At 38.8% G+C, this 18853-nt stretch overlaps 1 protein-coding gene across 1 annotated transcript in view; it reads left to right on the top strand.

Annotated features, from left to right (window-relative positions):
* LOC129044583 (contactin-associated protein-like 3) overlaps positions 1 to 17557 on the top strand; it is a 141982-nt gene extending 124425 nt beyond the window's left edge. The window contains 5 exon segments of the mRNA XM_054502590.2: positions 577 to 664; positions 7492 to 7722; positions 7955 to 8026; positions 12087 to 12183; positions 12185 to 17557. Of these exon segments, the coding sequence (XP_054358565.1) occupies positions 577 to 664; positions 7492 to 7722; positions 7955 to 8026; positions 12087 to 12183; positions 12185 to 12278 (582 nt within the window). The 3' untranslated portion in view covers positions 12279 to 17557.
* The last annotated feature ends 1296 nt before the right edge of the window (positions 17558 to 18853 follow it).

Here is an 18853-nt window from a genome sequence, read left to right as displayed (position 1 = left end):
ACTGGTGGAATCTATTCATTGATATTACAGTGGGAACTTGTCTTATTCTGATTATAAAAGAACAAATACTTTAGCAACTTAAAAACATGGTTTAAAAGCACACAACATAGTTATTAAAATGGGAATAAGTAAGAAAATAGACCTGAGTGACAACAGAGGAAGTAAATTCCACATTGCCATTGGCATTGGAAGGAAAATATACTGTATAGAGAACAACAATGCTTGGTTTTATGTTTCAGATTTTCTCCGCAGAATGAGTACGTATTTAAGTTTAAAACAGCCAATTCCATCTTTTTCATGGATTCTGCCAATTATAGATCCTTCCATTATGAAGAAGAGTAAAGCCAGCCAGTGGGTACATCGTGGATAGAGTGGTAGCTGATGGCATCATAGGAATTGCTTATAAAATAGCTTCCCCTTCTAAATGATTAATTATTTGAAGGTGGCTTCTTGAGCTTTTGTGGTGGTACTTAAAAGTGATTTATTTTCATCTTTCCTTTCCTCATCTTCCTTTGCTTCCTTATCATTAAAATTGTACTTTCTGTTGATGTTTGCTTCTCATGGGACATCTAATAGGTTAACCAGAGCGCAAAGAAACAAGTAATCTTGTCCTCAGGGACAGAATTCAACGCCCTCAAATCTCTCATATTGGGAAAGGTTTTAGGTAAGTAGAAGAAAGAGCTTTTTCCCAAAAAATCTAAGTGTCATGTCACAAACTCTGGAAGCATTCATCATGCTGAAAGAAGCTCCTTGTCTTACTTGAATAATAATTTCACAGTGAGTGACAATCAAGGTGCAAACTGTACTCTTGCCTGAGTGTACATATAATCATGAGTAAGTGCTGCCTGTGAGATATGCAAGGGCGTTCCTGGAAAAATACCTCCACACTTAACCTCTCACTTGGCAATCATGCATAATGAATCACGGTGTTTTTCTAACCCTTCTTGAAAAGTGAAATGTTATCAAAGCTGACACAAAGTTCACAGATTATGTATGTATTAATCGGCATCAACTCCGGAGACCATCATTCAATGATAAAACTACGTTTGAGTTGAACACAAGAGAAAAAACTGTTAATCTTATTACAGCAGATGAATACAGTTTTAATTCTCTCTCAAGCCCTGCTTTGCCTGTTGTTTCCATCCTTTTTGACTTTAGTATCTAACAGGAATGGGGAGGCATATTCATAAATATCTATTACGCAAGGTAGAAAGTTACAGTAATTGTCTATCATATTGTCTATCATAACCTGTTGTAAAATCACAGTTAGCTTTACATTTAATAAAGGAACTGAGGAAAATAATCTTTTTTTTAAAAAAAACCCATCTTATGTAACTCAATTAAGAAAATGAACTATACTTTAATATTGAGGATCAAAAAGTAGAATAATATTTATTATATACATCTTTGTTTCCTTCCAAATAAAGGAGAACATGTAATTGAAGGTGTTAATGTTTTCATTCAAGGATGGTATATTCAAAGGCATGTAACTTATGGTATAAAAATCTACATTCAAATTCAGCAATGAAGTATATACTCAGAAGTAATTGATCTCAGAAAATTATAAGTATTCATTTTGCCTGTCCTTGGAGTTAGAGATAATAATCAAACATTAATGAAACACTTTATACTTTGAACAACTGTATTTTAGGATTGGTTCTGCTATACATTTTTTGCCACTCTCACATCATTTAGTAATTATACCAAAACTACAATTTTATCTTTAAATTTGGAATTATATAGGAAGTGCTTTCCTTAACTTATAGTAAAATAGACCAACAAGTTGGCTAATAGAGAAGCCACTAATTTTACAAAGAAGGTTACCCAAAACACTCTGTTCTAAGTTACCAATATATTTCTCTTGAGTCTCTGTAAATCTTTGATTCATCCCTTCGTTTAAAAATATTTGATGAGCGGCCGGGCATGGTGGCTCACGCCTGTAATCCCAGCACTTTGGGAGGCCGAGGCGGGTGGATCACGAGGTCAGGAGATCCAGACCATCCTGGCTAACACGGTGAAACCCCGACTCTACTAAAAATACAAAAAAAATTAGCCGGGCCCGGTGGTGGGCGCCTGTAGTCCCAGCTACTCGGGAGGCTGAGGCAGGAGAATGGCGTGAACCCAGGAGGCGGAGCTTGCAGTGAGCAGAGATCCTGCACTCCAGCCTGGGCAACAGAGCGAGACTCTGTCTCAAAAAAAAAAAAAAAAAAAAAATTTGGTGAGCATCTACTATGAACAGTTTATTAAGCACTGAGAAAGCCTCTGAATGAGAGAAACACTATACCTACCCACCCTCACTACACTCACATGTTAATAGGTACATAGGCTAATATATGAGCAATTCTAATAAAATAATGCTCATATCCAGCCTAATTTATTATTATGCACCCTAACAATGCCTTAGAAAAAAATGGCCCAAAATCCATCATAATTAAGATGCTGTTTCTGAGCACCTCACTGTGATTTTGCCATTTCTGAGTAGTCTTAATGAATGAAAACCATTCAGATTGATTATCATAAGATCAATTCAGAGTAAACCTATTTAAATGTAAGCTTTTTAGATTTTGAATTTTCTGTATAGCTTTGAATTTTATCCAAGAGGTAGCTTTAAGGAATGCAAACACCTAAAATACTTTATAATTCAGTAAAGGTGATCCATCGTAAATTAAGGTTTGTTTTTAGATACTTTGGTGTTATTGGTATTCTTTCTGTTTTGCTTTGTGTGTGTACACGTGCATGTGTATTTAAACACTTATGAGTATCATTCTGTCGCCCAGGCTGGAGTGCAGTGGCGCAGTCTTGGCTCACTGCAACCTCCGCCTCCCAGGTTCACACGATTCTCCTGCCTCAGCCTCCTGAGTAGCTGGGATTACAGGTGCATGCCACCACGCCTGGCTAATTTTTGTATTTTTAGTAGAGACGGGGTTTCATCATGTTGGTCAGGCTGATCTCGAATTCCTGACCTCGTGATCCACCCGCCTCGGCCTCCCAAAGTGCTGGGATTACAGGTGTGAGCCACCACGCCCGGCCCCTTAAATACTATCTTAAAAATTGCATGTATATCAAAAAAACAGAGGGCAAAAATGGAAGATGCCTTTTTGTCTGCTCCCAAAAAGTAAAAAAAAATTAGCCTGTAAACAGTTACATATGAATACAGCTGAGCTTATATACCTTAGGAGGTATACATTCTAGGCTGAAGAAAAGAAAACCCGCTGAAGGACTATATTTCAAGTAGAGCTCTGGATATGTAAGAATGCCAAATAGTTTTGGTAATTAAATATTTCTGGAAATTTCCTTTTGAGTTTTGTAAGTAGATGTCACATAAGACATACAGTTTTAACATTTAAAATTCATTAACCTATGTATTTTATATTACTTCTATGCTATGGTGTTTGTCTCATTTAGAAGAAATGTTTTATGTTGGGTCTGGGATTTGATTTTACCTGATTTACGAGCTAGGAAGTTAACAGCTTTTAACTGTTTTGTGGATGCTGTCCTGGTACAGAGACAGAGGACCCTATTACTCATGGCACAGCAAGCCTCGTGAGCAGCAGTTGATTTGCATTGTTTTCCCTTGGCCCTCAAGCCTTATGGGGCAGTGATGGGTGCAGATGAAGGCTGCACCTGTGGCCAGGTTTGCACTGCAGCAGAGGAACACTGAGTTTGGGGAATCCACCGATTTTGTAACAAGCACTAAGCAAGTATATTCTTTGTCCTGGAGGGGGTCATGACCTCATCCCTCAATGTTGCTTGCTTCAATTATAGCCTTGAGAAGTGGCCTGAGTAAAGTGCTGTCAGCGTCTTGCACTTCTTGGGAAACCCAGCAAAGCATGAGGAGACACTCAGAGCCAATGGTGGATTGCCTCTTTCAACATTACAGAATAAAAACACCCAAAAACCCTATAAAAAGTCAAGAAGATAGGAGATTCTGTGGGGTGTTTTTCCCAAGAAAGAGCAAAGATTATATCAATTAGTCCCTCTTTATTGGTAAAATGAGGAGGCTGCACTAAGTTATCTTCAAGATTCTCTTCAATAGAAAATTCTAAGACTGTTCTAACTTGGTCCATTAACCAGGATTCAGTGGGCATCACAGATGTCTTGAGGTCTTTGAAAGTGTAAGTCAACAAAACTAATGCTGTCCAATAGAACTTTCTGTGATGATGAAAACGTGTAAAGTCTGTGCTGTCCTATGTGGTAGTCCCCAGACACACTTGAGATAAATGAGTTTTTAAGCACTAGAAATGTAGCTAGTATAACTGAGGGACTATATTTTACATTTTATTTAATTTTAATTGATTTGAGTTTTTTTTCTTTTCTTTTTTTTTTTTTTTTTTTTTTTTGAGATCGAGTCTCACTCTGTCATCCAGGCTGGAGTACAGTGGCGTGAACTCGGCTCACTGCAAGCTCTGCCTCCTGGGTTCACGCCATTCTCCTGCCTCAGCCTCCCAAGTAGCTGGGACTACAGGCACCCACCACCATGCCCTGCTAATTTGTTTTTGTTTTTGTTTTTGTTTTGTATTTTTAGTAGAGACAGGGTTTCACCGTATTAGCCAGGAAGGTCTTGATCTCCTGACCTGGTGATCCGCCCGCCTCGGCCTCCCAAAGTGCTGGGATTACAGGCGTGAGCCACCACACCTGGCCTGATTTGAATCTCAATGGTTACATGTGGCTAGTGTCTACCATACTGCACAGTGTAGAAGACTGTCCACTTATCTAGTTGTTTTCTCCTTTAGTTCAATCAAGTGGCACCCTTTTTTAAGGATAGACATCTGTCTATTTGGCATGACTTCAGTGGGCTGGGAAGACAACCCTATCTCAAATATTTTTTTCCCACAACTTCAAGTGCCAATATTTCAAATTCTGTATTAGAGATTCATTCTTTTGACTCTTCTGCCAAAATACACATGCCCCTGAAAGTGTTATCAAAAGCCATGATCAGGAATTTGTGCAAACATGAATTTACTCAGGAGCAGGCTTTGATGGAAGAGAATAGAGAATTGGAAGGGAGCTGGGTGCAGGACCCCAAAGTTGAGAAAGCCCAGAAAGGGAGGCAGACAGGTCACCATACATTGTTGATTAGAGCTATTCAGCTAAGAGAACCAAAAGTGAAGGGTTTTGACCATGTTGCCATGTCAAGGTAATAGAGCGGAAACTGTATCTACATGTACCACAGTAAGAGTCAAGTTCTACTGAATATTGGTTAACTGATAAACAATAAATAGCAGTGCTGGCTAAAACCTGGGAGTACAGAATCACGAGTTTCTTCCTAGATTGTGATGTGATTGCCAGGTATACTTCAGAGTGGGCAAAGAAACTCCTTTCTTTCAGATTTTCCAGCTTAAAAAAAGTATATATGGAGATCATTTTCTAATTAAGTCATTTATTAAAGATGCAAGAAAGTTCTACTCTGTTTCATCAGCTCCAAATTAAACAGTTGTTCAAGGTTTTTATTCAGGGTTTTAAAGAGAAGTCTGGCCGGGCGCGGTGGCTCACGCCTGTAATCCTGACACTTTGGGAGGCCGAGGTGGGCAGATCACAAGGTCAAGAGATCGAGACCACCCTGGCCAACATGGTGAAACCCTGTCTCTACTAAAAATACACAAAAACATTAGCTGGGTGTGGTGGTGCATGCCTGTAGTCCCAGCTACTTGGGAGGCTGAAGCAGGAGAATCACTTGTACCCGGGAGGCGGAGGTTGCAGTGAGCCGAGATCGCACCACTGCACTCCAGCCTGGGGACAGAGTGAGACTCCATCTCAAAAAAAAAAAAAAAAGTCTGCCCTAAAATTATATGATTCTTCCCTAAACTACAATTATTTAATGTAAAACCATCTTGTATCATGTCAAAAGATAAAAATACTCTTGTTAAGATGGTGTGGCAGACTTTATTCAGGACTATGGCAATAGGTATAGGAATTACTGGAATGGGGTTTTGCAGTTGGGGAAAGAGATTGAGCTCAACTTCAAATACAACAAGGAAAAGTGTGGATTCACAGCCAAGGAGCAGAGTGGCTGGGGTCGGGTGTCTGAGTGGAAAACTACAAAAATGGGAGAGTAATTCTCGCTAAACTGACCAGGATTCCTGGTGATGCCAGGCCAGTGTTGTCAGACATCACCTGCGGGGTGGTGAGAGGGATGAGAAAGGTGGTGATTAGATATTGAGGGTGATCAGATATTGAGGGTGGGAGGTATGGTTTAAAACCAAATTGGCAGGATTCTTGCTAAGCTGGATGATGAAAGACCAAAGGTCAGGCTGGTTGAGCAGAGAGCTTAGAGTAGCCTGACCAACATCTGGTCATGGGGAGAATCTTTGTCCATCCTGTCAAAGTTCCTTCTTGGAAAAAATAAATTATGTAAAGATCCTTGAACTGGAAACATCATAGAAAAATATAATGTAAGAGAAATTGTCATTCTGGTCAGGATCTAAATGTACTAGAGTAAAACCAAAGAAGAGTAAAAAGGGAAAAGTGAGAGAAGAAAAAAAGTTTCTCAAGCCTCTCATTTAGGGAAGAACTGTTGTGGGGAACCCCGCGGTGGCGTGGGAGGGAGGGTGGGGGAAAAGAACCATGCAATCGCTCATCTCACTGTTGGGAGTGGGGGAAAGTTGGAAAAAGGATCTTGTTTTCATATAACAGTGTGAAGGAATGATTTTGATTGTGAGGGCTAGGGAAGTTGAGCTCTCAAACTCACAGAAGGGAAAGCAGGAAATAAGGAAACTGCTTAAACCAGCAAAATAAAAGAAAAAAAGATGAAATAATAATGTGAAATAAATAGTGTAAGATAAAAAAGAATAAAATCAGATATAGTGGTTATTACTCTAAAGACGAATGGACTAAATTCTGTCAAACTAGGTTTAAAAATAACAGTTAAATGCTCTTACAATATTGAAAATGAAGGGGCATGCCAAGAACTAGCAGGCAACAGCTGATATATTTAAGAAATGAAGCACTACTTTCAGATAAGATTGAATTTAAGATTGGAATATAATCAAATCTTAAATGAGATAAAGAGGGGTATTATCTGATGACAAAAGATACAGTTTAAGATAATATGAAAGCCATCATACAAAATAGCAACTGTAGTATGAAGGATTTCCAGAGCTCTGTCCTCATCTCCAAGAGTCGTTTTTCTGTAATCCTCCGGATTATTGGCTGTGAGCGCCATTAAAATTTTATTTTAATGCTCTATTTTAAAAATTAAATGGCAGAGGATTTCTTAAATTTATGTCATGTAACTGCTTTCCTATGAAGCTCTGTCACTTGCAGAGAGCCAGCCATCTGCACTTGAACAAATCTGTTAAAAATCTGCCTCTCATAACCCTGACAATGGAAATAGTTGCCAGACAGGTAAAGATTCAGGGTGACCTCTCCTGGAGTGAAGGAACGAGGGGTTCGGAGGGACTTTCGAGGGTCGCTGTCTTGCAGATGCGGGGTGTCCCTGCGCCCCCATCTCCGCCGCTGCGCCCTAACTGTGTGTCCCCCTTCTGTCCTCAGAGGCTGCCGGCGCGGACCCAGACACAAGGCGGGCGGCGACTAGTGGCTTCACTGGCTGCCTCTCGGCGGTGCGCTTCGGCCATGCTGCTCCCCTGAAGGCGGCGCTGCGCCCCAGCGGCCCCTCCCGGGTCACCGTCCGCGGCCACGTGGCCCCTATGGCCCGCTGCGCAGCGGGGGCGGCGTCCGGCTCCCCGGCGCGGGAACTGGCTCCCCGACTCGCGGGGGGCGCAGGTGTGTGGCCCTCCACCCCTGCGCACCTGAAACTGCGCTTCTCTCAAGTGTTTGTGAATTTCTCAAAAGCCTTCTTTTCTCCGTCTCTGTCATCCTTTTTTTCCTTTTTTAAAATACATTTTCGTGATGTTCTTATTTTAATTCACTTTTAATTGACAAAAGTTTGCTATGTGTAAATTGTGGCGTGATTAAATCAAGCTAATAAACATCATTCTCCCTTTCCCTGTTGTAGGTCGTTCTGGACCAGCGGATGAGGGAGAGCCCTTGGTTAATGCAGACAGAAGAGACTCTGCTGTCATTGGAGGTAACAGGGCCCTGAATGACCTGGTGCTTGTCATTATCGCTTTAGATAATGATGCCATTACTTAGCTCGATGGGAAACATATGTAAGAATCAACACTCAATGGTGAGGTCAGAGGGGTACTATGTATTGCGGTTGGTTGTTGTTTTTTTGTTTTTTGTTCTTTGTTTTTTTTCTATTTGAGACAAGAGTCTCACGCTGTCACCCAGGCTGGAGTGCAGTGGTGAGATCTCCACTCACTGCAACCTCTGCCTCCCGGGTTCAAGCGATTCTCCTGCCTCAGCCTCCTGAATAGTTAGGATTATAGGAGTGTGCCACTATGCCTGGCTAATTTGTTGTGTTTTTGGTAGAGACAGGGTTTCTCCGTATTGGCCATGCTGGTTTCGAACTCCTGGCCTCAAGTGATCTGCCCGCCTCAGCCTCCCAAAGTGCTGAGATCACAGGCATGAGCCACCATGGCCGGCCTTCGTTGATTTTCTGAGGCAGTATTTGCTGATTTCAGCTTCCCTGGGGGTGCTCAGCATGTAAGAATTCTGCTGAAACAATTTTTTTTTGAAGAACAGTTACAAAACTAATAATGAAAAGTTATTAATTTGAAAATAGCTGTGTTCCCTAGGACATGTGGGATATTTGTCAAGGTAATGACAACTGTTGGACGGACCTGAAGTAATTCTGTTCAAAGCAATGGAAACCTCAGCTAATTATCAGAGCATACACTTTACAGTACTTTTCTTCAATCACAAATAGTATGATTTAGGTACTCCCACGACAATGTTTCACTTATTTAAGAAGTTGGTTTTTTGTTTGTTTGTTTGTTTTTTGAGACGGAGTCTCGCTGTGTCGCCCAGGCTGGAGTGCAGTGAAGCGATCTCGACTTACTGCAAGCGCGGCCTCCTGGGTTCATGCCATTCTCCTGCCTCAGCCTCCTGAGTAGCTGAAACTACAGGCGCCCGCCACCACGCCCGGCTAATTTTTTGTATTTTTAGTAGAGACGGGGTTTCACTGTGTTAGCCAGGATGGTCTCGATATCCTGACCTCCTGATCTGCTCACCTCGGCCTCCCAAAGTGCTGGGATTACAGGCATGATTATTTAAGAAGTTCGAAATGCACACATTATTTAAAGTGTATTGTTATTTTAAAGTGTATAATTCCCTGTCATTAAGGACATTTACAATGTTGTGCAGCAGTAGCCATTGTCTGTTTCACTTTTAATCATACTTTGGAAAGAACTAATCTAATAGGCTAAGAATGTTTTGTGGTTATTTTTAATTGAAGAAAAGTGAAGTTAAGCACAGCTTAAAAGTATGTTTTGGCAATGAAAACTTTTTTTCTAAAATATAATTTGTTTAGAGCTGGTGCAAAAAATAAGCATTCACCTTTCCTTGTTAATTAATGAGTGAATTATTGAAATCTTTGTTTGTTTGTTTGTTTGTTTGAGACAGAGTCTCGCTCGTCACCCAGGCTGGAGTGCAGTGGTGCCATCTCGGCTCACTGCAAGCTCCACCTCCCATTCTCCTGCCTCAGCCTCCCAAGTAGCTGGGACTACAGGTGCCCACCACCACACACGGCTAATTTTTTATATTTTTAGTAGAGACGGGGTTTTACCGTGGTAGACAGAATGGTCTCGATCTCCTGACCTCATGATCCACCTGCCTTGGCCTCCCAAAGTGCTAGGATTACAGGCATGAGCCACCATGCCCGGCCGAGTTATTGAAATCTTAATTGTATTCTTATTCTGCAGACTCTCCATAGCACATACAAGAGTAAACTAGTTGTGTTTGTTTTCTCCAAAATGACAGAAAACAATTTCGACATAATAAAGTTCTGACTAAATTTCAGTTGAGGATATTCACATTTCCATCACTATCTCAATTCTTTTTCTCTTAGAAATCAGTAAGGTGTAAATTAAAAATACATGACCTGATGAACAAAAACTGTTTTTCAACAGTTTCCAGTGGGAATGTGGTCAATAATGCATATCTAAAAGGTATACTTTCGTGTTCAATTTTAAATCAAATCCAATCCTAAATCAATCGTGCCTTTTTTAGATTTTTTTTCATTGCAATGCAAAAGCAATTTCAACATGCCGAACATTTTCACACTAGGTTTCCAAGTCCTACAGACGTTTACACAATGTCAGGGTTAGTGCCCAGCTTTTGGTGAGAAGGAAATGATAATAGAACCAGCTCTCATCTTTGGAATTGTATTATATTGCTTGTGGTCAGATACCACTGGCAAGATTGACTGAGTAAATGTAGGGAAACATCTTAGCAGTGTTCCCTTCCCCTGAGAAATTCTTAGGCTGAAGCAGGGGATGAAAAGGAGTCTGTGGAAGGCTTCCCCTGGGCTTTCCCAAAGGCAGTTTGCATTTTCTAATAGGGACTGGCTGAAGATATAAATTAATATTTGTGTGAAGTACTTTAAATGTACGATGTAGGCAGTAAAAGCGTGGGGGAGGAAATATAATTTCTCCTCATCATTCCCAAGTTTGTAGTTGGGACAGACCTCTGATTAACAAGAGAAAAACAAGCAAGTTTACTAAGGCATGCAGCCCACAGCATGTGGGAGAAACCTCAGTGAAACTCAAACCGCAGTGGCTTAGAAGTCTGGCTCATCTTCAACAATACATTTGTGGAGAAATGATGGGACAATGGAAAGCAATTTTAGGCTTCCAAAGGCGAGAAACCGTGGGAAGATAAATATATGGGAAGAAACTAGTGGAGTACGTGTGTTTGTACATTCTTCTGCTGACATCCCTGAGCTGGTAAGAATGGTCTCCGGTAAAAGAGAATTTACATCTTGTCTTTAGATGAAAAGAGGGGAGGATCTAGAGAGCTCTTCCTCCATTGGCTGCTTCTTAATTGCCTTTACCTCAAAATATTTGTCAAAAAGGCATATTTGGGGGTGACATATTCTGATTACCTTCAGAAGCTTGTCTTTATACATATTTATTTCTTGTAGCATAGATTTCACTTTCATTTGTCACTAATATAATTGCTTCAGTAAACAGCGTTCTGTGGCTTGGCTTCATGCTTTGGCACTCTGGCTCTGAATTAAAGCCTGAAACAATTTATAAAGATACTGGTATCCAGGCCTTCCATTTATTTATTCTGACTTACTGACTTAATGTGCAGCTAGAGTCGAGAATCATGGGCACTGCTAATGGTTTCGATATTTTAAAACATTTCGCCCAGCTCTTTCAAATAATCCACATTCCAGGTAAAAAAAATTAATAAATATGCCTGCAATATTTTTGGTAATAGGGATTGATTACGTATATGCTACACTACTGCATTTCATAAGTATATTATCATAAAAGTATTTGAAAACAATTTCATTAAAATGTACCCATTTCATTGTACTAACAATAACATGTAATGATCTATGATGATGCAAACACTCTATACTTGTAAAATGACTTAAAATGTCCCACTTGTTAACTGAAGGATGTACACGGTCTTAGAGACATGTATGTCTTTCTTCTTTTAAATCTGAAAGCATTATCTGAAACCCAATCATCATATACCTGTAGGGAAAAAGCCTAACACAGCCATATCCAAAAGTCATAGTCCCTCAGAAGTATGTTAAATGTTATAAAATTACTTGACCTTAGCATTTCTGAGTTTTGGTGTTTTCAATTTATAATACAATAGGTGGTTGGTTTATTTTAACCAAACTTAAAAAGCAATGATGTCTGCAAAGCCTCTGATTGGAGCAAAAATCACCATTTATACTCTGACATTGAGGCCAGGCACGGTAACTCACACCTGTAATCCCAACAATTTGGGAGGCCAAGGTGAGAGGATCACTTTAGCCCAGGAGTTCGAGACCAGCCCGGGCAACATAGCAACACCCCATCTCTACAAAGAATAATTGTAAAAAGAAAAAAAAAAATTAGCTGAACGGTGGAGTGGGCCTATAGTCTCAGCTACTTGGGAGGATCAAGGCTACAGTTAGCTATGATCGTGCCACTGCACTCCAGCGTGGGCGACAGAGTGAGACCCTCTGTCTAAAAAGAAAAAAGAAAAAAAAATTATGACGTTTTATTCTTTTCTCTCCCTAGGTGTGATAGCAGTGGTGATATTTATTTTGCTTTGCATCACTGCCATAGCCATACGCATCTATCAACAGAGAAAGTTACGCAAAGAAAATGAGTCAAAAGTCTCAAAAAAAGAAGAGTGCTAAGACAGCTCTAAACAGTGAGCTCGATGTGCAAAACACAGTCCATGAAAGCCAGAAAGAGCGAGTCTTCTGATTGGCAGCTGTGGCTGTTTCTATGACCGTGACTGTGGACTTCCCTGCTGTTGCCATCAGGGTGCACACAGCAGGTGCAGTGCTGTCACCTGGCTGAAGACCTGCAGCCTCGGAGCCTCTGGGAAGTCCCTTTCTCCCTCGGTGAAACACAGTCCTCCACAGCAATTTCCAAACGATGAATTAGGTATGGCCATTCATCACTGTTCAGTAGTTTCCCCATCCAAAGGCTCTCTTCCAAAACTGCAGTTTGATCTCTGTTAATAATTGTGGGGTTTTAGATGAGAAGATGACTATAAAGCTGTGGCCCTACTTTATTTTTTAAAAATGACAGAACCTTTGTTCAGATGTAAAAGACAAAATTGCACTTTAATGTTTTTGTTACTTGAAAACATATCTGGGATCCCTTTTTTTGGTCTTCTGCTGATATTTATAAAACAGGAAATGCTTCTTAGACTACCTTCACTGGCATTTCCATAGTCCTGGAATCCAGAGCCAAGTGGCCTACCCAAAATTCACAGCCTTTTTGTTCCCCTGTGTGATGGTTAATACAATGCAGTAGAAGCCTGGAAATACTACCATTATTTTTGGTGTATTGCTTTTTCTAATTGACTGTTTTTAATGATTTTGATACATTTTAATGTTGAAATTACTATTGAACGTTAGCTCTGAAATTTTAGTATTGAATTTTGTAATGGAACAGAACATTGGTACGTGACAAGATCCAAGAGGATGTCAATACAAGATTGTCTGCCTGTTTTTCTTTGTAATTTGTAATTACAGTTTTTGTAAATTGTGATTATGTTTTTAACTAAATTTACAACCAGATACAAACACTACTTCTTATACAGAGTTATCCTTTATTTATATCATTAATACCTGAATGAAACATCATCCTAAACTTATTTCCCCAAAATATTGAGAGGTCATATCTGTTTTTCTTTATCATTCATTTCTGTTTTTCTAAAAGTTGTTACTGATATGCTTTTGATTTCCTATGACTCTATTATGTTGTACAGAATATCTTTTCAGTTTATTAAAAAAACAGCTTAACTGAAGATCACTAATTCCTTTTCTAAATTTTGAACTGCTCTAGGCATAAATATCATTGTGTATTATCCTCTCATCTAATCACTTTTGGAATGTAAACTGAAGGCTGTTCACTCCAAGAAAAGTTAGCATTTATATGATGTTTTTTAAATCTGCCAGTCTGATCACAGGTTTATGACCATGGGGCCAAATTCCCGTAGATTACCCAAAATTGAATATGTGCTATTAATTGAAACATGTCTCATTAAGGTTTACATACACACTAAGACAGCAAAGGATTGGAATTAACTTTATGGAGACAGTTCCAGGGACTAATATTGAAGCAGTGGTTATTTGATAATGCATGGAACCACCATTTGGATTCAATAAACCAATTATATAAAAGCAATGATGCTACACTCTTCATATTCCAGATACCAACTGCCTACCAAGGACTAATGAGATGGTATATTTCTTCCACATCAGGGCAAGTTGAAAATATATTGATTCAGCGTTACTGTTACATAATGAATTTCCATCTTCTCATATGTGTTATTTTTGAAAGAATGAGTACGCTCTCTGTCTGAAATCCGCTCTTAACAAATGATCTCTTCTCAGAATACTACATCTGTATTGAGAGTACAGACAGCCCATTGGTCACCGCACTTTTTGCAAGACAGCAAAACAGATGCATCAAATTGCATTGATACATCATCACCATCAATCTTTTTACTGATTTTTAGACTTAATCTTCTTATTTGAAAGTAAACTCATTTTTAAATAAAATAAAAAATATTTTAGGGAAAGCTCTATAAAATTAAAATTGCAAAATTATATGCTTTTTAAAATTTATGCAAAAATGTGCAGACACATGTATTCTGTATTGGTTTATGCATTACTTTACCCTTCTTGTATATTTTGAGATTATTAAGATTTGTTGACCTTTTTTGGTTTGATATTTATCATCTGTTAAATTTTTCCTTTTAAATTATTAAACGCAAAGTGCAAGAAAAAGAGATATTTACTGATTGCTAGATGTAAAAATATCTATGAATGTATGTATTTAAACTTCTGCCAGAGAGCAACCATCTAACAGTCAACTTACTAAAATCTAAATTGAGTACTTTTTATTTTTGCAGAGAACTAAGTCACTAAACGTTATTTAGATATATAGATGCTAGTTGCAAGTAACACCCTTTTGTAATATAAAAGTAAAAGCATAATTATTTCCCAAATTTTGTCTTCAAATTAAAAAAGAAAATAGCATATAATTACCATTCATTTGAGAAAGCTGAAGATTCTGATGCTTAAAAACTTCAAAATTCTAATATTAAAATTAGAGTGGTTAATGTGACATTGAAGGCTTATCTCTGTAAAATAGTGACACTGGTGAGTGGTATTATCTCAATATTTTTGTCCAAATTCACCTTAGGAAATCACTGTAAATCTTCATTGTTTCCTAAAAGTCATTATTACGGCATAAACTTAACATACTTTGATAGTAGTTAGTACTGATACCTGGTATATTCTACCCCATGCCTCTATTATTCTGTTTCTATTACTGTGAAAAGTCACAGTAAATTTAACATATTTTCATCCAGCCTGTGTATGATCTTTCATTGTAATAGAGACATGGAGTAGAATAAGTCATGTATTAACATATAAGATTTTTTTAACCTGCTCCCTCAGTTTTATAGATGAGACAAAGATAAGGTTGTAAGAGTTAATCTCTTCAAGTAGACAGTACTAGTAAGTTGCCAGGCTTGGACTGAACTCCTGACACTTCTCTCTTTTAACTTCAATCCATAGAGAAGCCCACCTTCCTGCCTTCCCGGTATTATTTAGCAGAGGAGAAAATCATACTAGGCTGTTTGATACTCTATTTGCCTAGACTGACCAACAATTCTGTATCTTTGTTCACATCTTCTCTGAAAGAATATTTGGTGGGAAATCTTTTTTATTTTTTAATTTTTGTGTACACACTAGGTGTATATATTTATGGAGTACATGAGATGTTTTCATACAGGCATGCACTGTGAAATAAGCACATCATGGAGAATGGGGTATCCATCCCCTCAACATTTATCCTTTGTGTTACAAACAACCTAATTACACTCTTTATTTTTAAATATGCAGTTAAGTTTTTATTGACGATAGTCACCCTATTGTGCTATCATATAGTAAGTCTTACTCATTCTATTTTTTTGTACCCATTAACCTATCCCCACCTCTGCCCCACCATTATCTCAGCTGTCTACTACTTTTTTCAGCCTTTACTAACCATCCTTCTACTCTGTATATCCATGAGTTCCATTGTTTTGATTTTTAGATCCCACAAATAAATGAGAACATGCAATGTTTGTCTTTCTATGCCTGGCCTATTTCACTTAACATAATGACCTCCAGTTCCATCCATGCTGTTGCAAGTGACAGGATCTCATTCTCTTTTACGGCCGAAGAGTACTCCATTTTGTATGTGAACCACATTTTCTTCATTCATCTGTTGATGAACACTTAGGGTGTTTCCAAATCTTAGCTGTTATAAACAGTATTGCAACAAATAAAAGAGTGCAGATGGAAAATTGATTTTGATGGCTTTTTTCTTCAATAAAACATTTATTTCTTCATGTATAACTGGAAGGCAAACAAATGATCCATTTGCTTAGTTTATTCTTGAATCCATAATATAAGTGACAGAAATGGATTATTAAAATATACATGAAGTTGGGGAAGAATGATATGGACACATTTTAAATCAAAACATGATGAATTGGCTGTTTAACCTACTACCTCATTGGCCAATTTGGGGCAAGATAAAAGTATTTGTAAACACTGTTTTGGCAATTAAGTGTAAAGAGAGAACCAATTTTTTAATTAAAAAATTGAATTCTGAGAATTATAGAGCTTTTCTATTGGTAAAGACATTAAATATCATAGAGTCCAACGCTTTTCTCTTCCTTCACATCACTCCTAATGGATGTAGCTCAGGCTAAGCTCATTGCTGATGCGCTGTCAGAACAGCCACTAATGGTTTAAGTTGGTATACTTGAGTGTAAATGTGAATAATGTTTTAAGAAGGTTACATAAAGTTGTCATTACTAGGAGTAGTAGCAGAATTTATTATGGATTAATCATATCGTCGGGAAAATGTACTGAAGCACTACTTCCTGTGGTATTTTTTTTTTACAAAATGATAAAATAGTTTATTGCCTATAGGTTGATTATGACCTAAAATTATATTTTTGAATTTTATTGTGCCATTATATATTTTAAAATGTGAGGTTCACATTGTTGCATTTGCTCTGTGAATAAAAATGTCTAAAATAATAAGATGAACTTTTAGATTTTGCGATATGAAAATTTTTAACTTAGCTAGCTTGTGATGGTACCTAAAAATTTAAGAAAGCCCTTAAAATAGAACCTCTGTGACTACATGAGCACTTTGTATGACTCATATCACATTTTAACTCCTTAAGCAAGCCAATGAGGTAAAACATATAGTTATCCCCATTTTTGCAAATTTCACAAAGGCCTTCACTGCTTTGATAAAATGTTACACAGATAATTACTGACAAAAATGGGTTAGAATGCAGGTCCTGACATTTCTAGTTCCTGACCAATTCTACAGGTTGCCCTGCTCCCATAATATGCTCCAATCTACAATGTTCATCTTAATCTGCAGCGAGTAAACATAATTGGTAGCTAAATTTTCTTCTTGTTCCAAATCTTTAGGATATGATTCATATATGTTATATACATACATACATATATATATATGTGTATGTGTGTTTATACTTAGATATATATATATTTTTTTTCTTATTTTACTTCTGGCTAAGATGGAGTAATAGGGAGCATATTTACCTTCTAACCCTCCTGCATGAAACAACCTCAAACCAGACAAAATATACGAAACAATGGTTTTCAGTACACTGGACATCAGGCACGGAATGTAATCCCTGAAAGATAGGAAACACGTAAGATGTGTGCTGTGAGTATCCCAGCTTACAACTTGAGAGAATTTGAGACAGCAGTGTGACAATGGAGATAGCTTAAGGAAGCCTACCAAGTCTCCGAATGGAGTAGCTGTTGCCAAGAGTTCAGGTACACGAAGGTGGCTAGAGATTGCAGGATAGAGTACCAGCGAGGAAAGAGCTGCAATTGGAGAAAAACTTTGCAAATCTGGAAAGGGTTGCCCTTCAGTGTGTAACAAAGTGCATGAAACTACCTGAGGCAAGGAAAAGAAGAATTACAACAGCATTTATCAACCTTTAAAAAATTATTATTGACCTCCTTAAGGAATCTTTTTAAACATCTTTTCTAGTCACCTCTCTGAATTATTTTTAATTTTTTTTAATTTTTCTTTTTTTTTTTTTGAGACAGTCTGGCTCTGCTGCCCAGGCTGATGGGCAGTGGCGCCATCTTGGCTCACTGCAAGCTCCGCCTCCGGGTTCACGCCATTCTCCTGCCTCAGCCTCCCAAGTTTCTGGGACTACAGGCGCCCGCCACCACGCCTGGCTAATTTTTTTGTATTTTTTAGGAGAGACGGGGTTTCACCATGTTAACCAGGATGTTCCCGATCTCCTGACCTCATGATCTGCCCACCTCAGCCTCCCAAAGTGCTGGGATTACAGGCGTGAGCCACCGCGCCCGGCCTGAAATTTTAATATCACACATACACTACATATCTCTTTAGTACTATAGGCATATCCGGACTTTATACAAAAAGAATTTTTTTTTCTTCACTTCTCCCATAACCCCAAAACAACTATTTTCTGTCGTTTTGGGGACGATATCACTCTCACTGAGAGTGCATGTTCACACACAACCATGAATAGAGGTGGTTGCCATAGGCTATACCATAAATCCCCATAATTAATAGGGCATTAGGTAGAATATTCATAGGGGTCTTGCCTCAGTCCTGGCAAGTCCTAGACCATGTATTACCATGGCGGCCCCACTAAACAGATCTTAAAAGATTTGGAAAAAAGTATCAAACAGTTTCCAATAACTAACTGGCATCTCTGAACAAAGTTCACATCTATTTCCAGTAATGTAAAAATATCCACCACCAGGCTTGGGCACAGTGGCTTATGCCTGTAATCCCAGCACTTTGGGAGGCCGAGGCGAGTGGATCATGAGGTCAGGAGATTGAGACCATCCTGCTAACAAGGTGAAACCCCTCCTCTAAAATTAGCCGGACGTGGTGGCGGGCGCCTGTAGTCCCAGCTACTCGGGAGGCTGAGGCAGGAGAATGGCGTGAACTCGGGAGGCGGAGCTTGCAGGGAGGCGGAGCTTGCAGGGAGGCGGAGCTTGCAGGGAGGCGGAGCTTGCAGAGAGGCGGAGCTTGCAGTGAGCCGAGATCGCGCCACTGCACTCCAGCCTGGGCAACAGAGCGAGACTCCGTCTCAAAACAAAACAAAACAAAAAATCCAACACCCAACGAGGTAAAATCACAATATCTGTTATACAATAAAAAATTACCAGGTATATGAAGAGGCAGAAAAATAGGACCTATAATGAGGATAAAAATCAATTAATCTAAAATGA

This window comes from Pongo pygmaeus, chromosome 13 (genome assembly GCF_028885625.2).
Source record: "Pongo pygmaeus isolate AG05252 chromosome 13, NHGRI_mPonPyg2-v2.0_pri, whole genome shotgun sequence".
NCBI classification, from domain to species: domain Eukaryota; kingdom Metazoa; phylum Chordata; class Mammalia; order Primates; family Hominidae; genus Pongo; species Pongo pygmaeus.
This window is presented reverse-complemented; position numbering and strand designations above follow the sequence as displayed.